Genomic DNA, 6808 nt, shown 5'->3' on the forward strand with positions numbered 1-6808 from the left:
ATGCTCAACCTCGGGGACAGATGGAGGTTTGAGCTGACTTGAGCTACTTATTTTCTTTCTTAAACACAATAAAGCCAGCATGGATTATAAGAACCAGGAAGTTCTAACATGCCTAACTAGTTATAAAAAGATATTGTCTCTGAATTTTTACCTGTTCATATAAAACAGTAGCACTGTCATTTTGCTTAAAAGTCTTCATGAAGAACAGGATATTTAATTGTGATTTTTCATTTTAATGAAAGATCATGGATAGAAAGATTCCCTTCCCAGCTTTGTCTTCACCTATTTGTTGTTTCTCAAGCAGCTGGAACAGCCTGGTGGGTTCAGGGGTTACATCTCATGGAGGAGTCAACCTGCCCTGAACAAAGCTCTGCTCCCATATAGCTCAATCTATTTTACATCTCTAAAATCTGAACAATTTTCAGAGGCATTCAGCAAATGAATTCAGACAAGACAGCCACAGCCCTTCACTCCCAGGCTGAGCATGAGCTTTTCTACACTTACAAAGAAGTCACCCACTACCCTCCACAATTTTTGCTTCAAATTGACAAACATCCGTTTTCAGCTTCAGCAGGACAGGAGTAAATCTGACACTTGAATTTAGCATTCTAACATCATATTTCACCAGTTTGTAACTTCCCTTAAGGTCTGAGCACAGAGCAAACACTTTCCATCAGGAACCTTTTACCATGACTATTCCATCTTGTCTTGTCCACAGAAATAGCACATATTTAAGCTGGGAGTGCTTCAAGATTAAGAACAAGTTTCATGTGGAAAATCAGGATTGTGGTTTCCAAGCACAGAGTTTAATATCTGCCACCTGGACCACTCCAATTAATCAAGTAAAACCCAAAAGTGGGCACCCAGGCTGGGTTCTACCATGGCCATGGGATGGTGTGGTTTTCCAAAAATCACCTGCAGCACAACATTGCTCATCCAAAGTACATTGGGCCCAACTCTTCCAAACTGAAGCTCTGCCCATCAGCAGAACCTGAGGGCATCAGACTCACTTCCAACAAAGGGCTTGAAAATTCAACATGAGAATTGTAATCAGATGCTTAAAACCAAAGATTTCCAAAACCACCTAAGACAGGATAACCCCATATGGTCAAAAAGCTTCCAGTGTGTATTATTCCAAAAGCTTTTCACCTTCCACAGACTTTATGACTCAGTTAACTCTGTTTGCCCATATTTCTTATTTTCCTGAGACACAGGAGACATGACTACAACAGACTATAAATTTAAAAACCTCTTCATTTGTGAATCTAGTTGTTAGTACCTCATATTTGAGGCCTCATTAGCCAAATGAAACTCATGGAGTAAAGTTAGTAAAGTTTAGCAATTAGACTATTTTTCTGCCAATTTCTAAGTGCATAAGTTTACTTGATTTATGATATAGGACAGAACAACCAGTGGTGGCAGATGCTTGTTTGGGTTTGTTTGGTTGGTTATTTTAATTATTCTGGGTGAAAGATTCTCCCACTTTTCTCACCAACTTATATAATGAAAGAATGCATTTAATTTCCAAGAGAAAGGAAAATAAAACAAACTGCAAACCAACAGCTTGGCTAAGAAAAGGAACTCCTGGGTACAAGTATAGATTATTGAATTTGTACTCATCTATCAACTTCAAGCAATTGTACAAAAGCAGAGGCAGAATGTTCCTACTGAGGACAACCTACCAGAAAGTTACATGTATGAATACTTTAATAACTAGTGTTCTAATTTTGCTGGGAAGTCCATTTGATTATTGTTCCCATTTTGCCCATTCAGCTTTGTGACAGACTAAACCACAGCACTGCTGCAACTGGGATTTTTTACATACAAGTATAAAGTGTCTTATAATCCGATGTTACACAAAAACCTTGGTGAACTCAGGAAATGGACTTACTCAGGGTGAGCAGAGAAGGAACAAGTTCCCACTGTTACCACACAGTAGGACAGAGGCTTTCAGATTCTCTTTGCCATTAAAATCACTGTGTGCTCATGGGTGAGAGCAGCAGGAGAGCAAGAACAGGGCAAAAGAAAAACCACCAGGATCCAGTGTCAGCTCTTCCCAGTGACCTTCTCTGCACTTTCCAAATACCTCAGAGACTACTACAAGTGCAAAAATTAAATATTTTCTACTATTTATAAAACTGAAACAGAAAATATTTACACACCCTCTATTTTGTAATATAAACTGCCACCACAAGAGGCTGCTTCCATTTCACAATTCTGCTACTGCTGCACATGGAAGTTGAACAAGAAAACGTTCTTTTCCTCTTATTAATGCTTTGACGATTTACTTTATTTCATGAAGCCATTTGGGTGGATTTTTTTTGTTTTTAAGGCACATCACAAAACACCATGGCCTACTGCAAATAAAAAATGTCTTTTAGAAGAATTTAGAAGGTTAATAACAGAGTACTAGTATGCATCTTTCAAGTGCTTTAGCTTTGATTCCTAATTTTAAGGCTTTTTTTTTAAACAGCAATTCAGTCCTTTATACAAGTTAACATCCTTCAGATTAAGAAGATGACTTCTCTTCCAAAAAATACCACTTACCAGCTGAAATACAGATTTTTTTCTGTAACACTAACCACAAGTGACAATCTTGCAGAAGCAACTGCAGGATTCCCCTTCCCCTACATTTGTTCTCCATAATTTCTGGCTGCTGGGCATTGAACAACACACGACTGTTTCTAAAATACCGAGGTGGGAAGAGCTGCATTACTTGAGAAAGCTGACACTCGTGTACTGTTCACCATTCTGGTTGAAGGATTAAAGCTTTGTACAAAATGGATCACTTCAACGAAGCCCCCAAGGTGAGGTGGAAAGTGTTAATCCATCGCAGCAGGGAAAACACCTGCCCACATCCTGCTCAGGAGGCAGAGACACAACCCAAATGGCAGCTCAGCTACATACCCACGCCAGTCTTCTCCGTCCTGTGCCATCTTGCCATCACACATGAATCCCTGAGGCTCCAAAGCAAGGAACCCAAGGTTGATAGGCTGCAGCCTTGAGGGTGGGTGACCAAGCCAGGCCTGGAAGGAGCCGCGTTCCCAGCGCCGGCCCCGAGGAGCGGGCGGAGGCAGCTGCGAGATTTGCTGCTGTTCGGAGCTTCCTTCCTCTTTTCTCAACTCAAGACATCGTCCCCCGTGTCATGGGGGAGGGGAATCCCAAACTGGGTGTTACTGTTGCTCGATACTGGTGGTAACACATCAGCAAAGGAGCAAACCCACTGCAGTGCTCGGTGGCACCAGCCCCAAACTGGGAACGCGTGCGAGCCCGGCTGCAGTGACACCTCTGACCACGGCTCCCTTCAGCTCCCAACACCTCACCAACACCACACTCGAAAGGTTTGACTTCACAGGTCAAACATCTTAAAAACTGCTCTCTTCTAACCTGTCCTGGAACAAGGATTTGTCTTTTTTTGCAAGTCTGCCTCTCCTGAGAGAAACAGCGCGAAGACAAAGCCACATTTCAAACCGCACCCATTGCTTGTTATTTCTGTCATTTTATGTTTGCAGGAAAAAATGTTGAAGACTTTCTCTTTAGTTTCTAAACAAAGCAGCACTTTCTTAAAGACTTATTGTCCAGACAAAACTGGAAAAAGCAATTTATGGTACATTTACTGCTGCTACGTGAGCTAACTGGCATAAGGACATTACAAACAATCCAAGTTGTTTGTAATGTGGATTAAGGACAATATACTTAATTGAAGGCAAGTATGTCACCTTCACTCATCTTCCTTACTTACAGTTTGGACTTAAAAAAACCCCAAATAAAATGCTTGCGAAGATTTACTGTTTGTTTGTTTGATCTCCTGCTTACTACAACAAATTCATGTGACAATCCTGTCCTCTGGATATTACATTGCAACTTAGCAATCACTGTTTATCCAAACTGTTTAACACTGCCACGCTACATTCCTCGGGATATTTTGGATAACACAAGACATTCTATTTCTTGGTTTTAACTAGCAATCATGTGGAGCACAGACTGCCAGTCTATCTCATTGCATATGGAATTCTGATACATATTTCTGGAGGAAAATCACTTTAAACTTCACCAGATTTGCTTGAATTGCCCTAATCTTCACCATGTCTACATACTAGCTTAGCAAAAGGGTTTAGCTTGTTCCTCTCCCCTAAAATAACATTGAAATTCATGTTACATTAACTAAAGTGGGTTAAATTCTGAGCAACACCAATTATCTCCATTTACAGACAACAAGCTCCATCTATGGGTTCTAAATCTTTCCCATCCGTGGAACATCCATTTTATCTTGTTCTTCTGTCAAAAAATATATTGAAGCTGAACCATTTCATCTTTTAGTTTACATTATGGGGTTTGAGCAATAGCTTCCTAACCAGTGAGAACTATCATCCTTACTCCTCCCAATCCCTGCTGCAGCAAATCCCCTCTTCCCATTTCCTATTTGGCCTAAAGGATGATGTGGTATTATTTTCTTGTTCTACATCTCTCTTCCTTACGGTGTTTACCTGTAACACAACAGTGCTGAGGAAATCCTTTCTAGCACTTACTTGCAAACATGCTTCCTCATGTAGGTCTACCAAACCTACTTGATGCCAGTATCTTTTGAAAATAAATTATCTAAAATACAGGAATTTCACCTTCAAGTTGGTAACACTTTGCTGCTGCCTGGCTGTGACTGTGCAGAGCTCAGCACATGCTCAAGGCCTGGGCTCTGTGCAGAGCTCACATCCCCCCTCACACCATCCCAGCTCCCCACAGATGCCAATTTGAGGACCCAAAACTCCCTCATTTGAGGACCCAGACTCCCTCAGGCATCGCTGCTTCCCACGTGCCACCCCTTCCCCAGGCCCAGCTCAGCATTGCACACATCTGCTCTGACTTCCTCCCCTGAAACTTTCACCATGATGCTTTTGCAACTCCTCGACCAGAACCTGCTGCTGCTTCATCTCCACTGGCTCAGACAACCCTGTCTGACTGTGTTGGAAAAATCCGAGCTGTAGCTCCTAAGAAACGGACTGAGGAACAAAATCCTTTTCTAGCTGCAAGAGGAAAGTGCACCCAGAGCAAAGCACGCACAGTAACCCTAAAATCCTGTTCTTACACCAGAGGACAAATCCCAACATTGCTCTAGAGAATTAAGGTGGATAATTGTTACACCCTCTGTCAGTGGGGGCTTTTGTTCCAAGTTGGTTTATTTATGTAGTTACCATTCCACATTAATATTCCACAGAAAACACTGGACACATTCATCACCTTCACATACCTCATCATTTTTTCCTTAAGTCTTTTTTTTCAGACAGAAAGTCTTTTAAGGAAAGCAGAAAATTCCTGGCTTCCCCAAAAGATGAAACTCTCTGTCCAGGGAGTTCACAGGTAGAACTTCCCTTTTGGGGGCTGGGGAGCAGGCAGAAGAAGGGAGACAATTCTTGCTTCCTTTAACATTGCTCTTGGTTCCAGAAAACCAGATCTTTTAAGATGCTGACTTTATAATTAGCCAATTTTAGCTGTGCTAATTTCCATCATACAGGAGAACTTGAGCAGAACACAGAAGTTGCATTTAACTGCCTCTGAATTCTACTCCAAGCCAAGATCTGTGAGCAGCTGCAAAAAAAGCAACTGCTGTGACACAACAGAACCAAAAAAGACAATGCACAAAGGACTCTCAGACACAATACCTTAAGTATATCATGGCCAAACCAAAGCCTGAATGCCAGACATGTTCCCCCACCTGCTGTAGTTGTGCAAGAGATGCACACAAATATTGCATAAGATGAAAAACTCACACACTCCAAGGAAACTCCAGCAGTGGAGGTGAAGCAGTTCCTGAGGGTAAGAGAGAACTGGGATATCACTGATTGGGACTTTGCAGCATTAATTAACAAGTTATTTCTATTTAGAAAAAAAAATTAGTAATGCCATATTTGCCAAGTAGCTCAAAATATAATTAACTGTAACTCAACATACAATTAACATAACTTAACATATAATTAACTGTCTTACTAGACAATCTACAGCTCAGTACTCCCATTTAAAGCACATCATCTAATGTCAGCTTACCTGAGGTTTTCCCTTAAGTAGAACAATCATGTACTGCAGTTGTACATGCAGTATTATGTTTTATGCTATTTGTGTTACAGTGACAATAAACAAAGGTAACTTTCACCATTTGCATTAAAAAAAAAAAGTTTTCTTCTAACATTTTGTAGCAGGAAAAGCAGGATTTCTTCAACACAGCAGCATTTAAGTTCACATGTGCAGTCAAATCAAGAAGAGTAAGAACTATTTCATGGATATACATTTGCTTCCAGTAATCTCATGGAATATCAGGAGATAACAGGAAGATATTCTCTTATGGAGACTCAATAACCAACTGAAGAATTTGGATGCAAATTCCTTAGATTAATGGTGATACAATTAACTTGTATGACACATGGATTTCTGATTATTTTGATCAGCAGCAGCCACCAGGCTGTGCCTGAACCTCCCTGTGTAGCAATGGTCTGATGATGAGTTAGTTCCACACTGGAAAGGGAGAAGCCATAAGTGGTCATTTAAGTGACTTTCCCCCCCTCTTTAGTCACTTGGCTGTGACTCAGTTTTACAGTTCAGTTTTGGGTGAGGTGAGTGATGAGCTAAAGCCACCCCTGTGCACAGTCACAGCTCACACAACCCCAGGGCATCACTTCTGACCTGGCACAACTGTGACCAAGCCAGTGGGTTGGCAACATTGTGCCCCAGTGAATTGTTTCTCCCTGATGGATTTAAAAGAAGTCCTACATAACTTTCATCTTATATAAGAACCTTTTACCTAGACAGTGGCTAATCC

At 41.1% G+C, this 6808-nt stretch overlaps 1 protein-coding gene across 1 annotated transcript in view; it reads right to left on the bottom strand.

Moving 5' to 3' along the window:
* The window catches only part of DOCK2 (dedicator of cytokinesis 2), a 164253-nt gene extending 161107 nt beyond the window's left edge, over positions 1-3146 (bottom strand). Inside the window, exon 1 of the mRNA XM_064671560.1 lies at positions 2908-3146. Coding sequence (XP_064527630.1) covers positions 2908-2944 — 37 coding nt within the window. The 5' untranslated portion in view covers positions 2945-3146. The remainder of the gene's footprint in view (positions 1-2907) is intronic.
* Between the last annotated feature and the right edge of the window lie 3662 nt (positions 3147-6808).

The sequence above is a fragment of the Pseudopipra pipra genome, chromosome 15 (assembly GCF_036250125.1).
Source record: "Pseudopipra pipra isolate bDixPip1 chromosome 15, bDixPip1.hap1, whole genome shotgun sequence".
Lineage (NCBI taxonomy): Eukaryota > Metazoa > Chordata > Aves > Passeriformes > Pipridae > Pseudopipra > Pseudopipra pipra.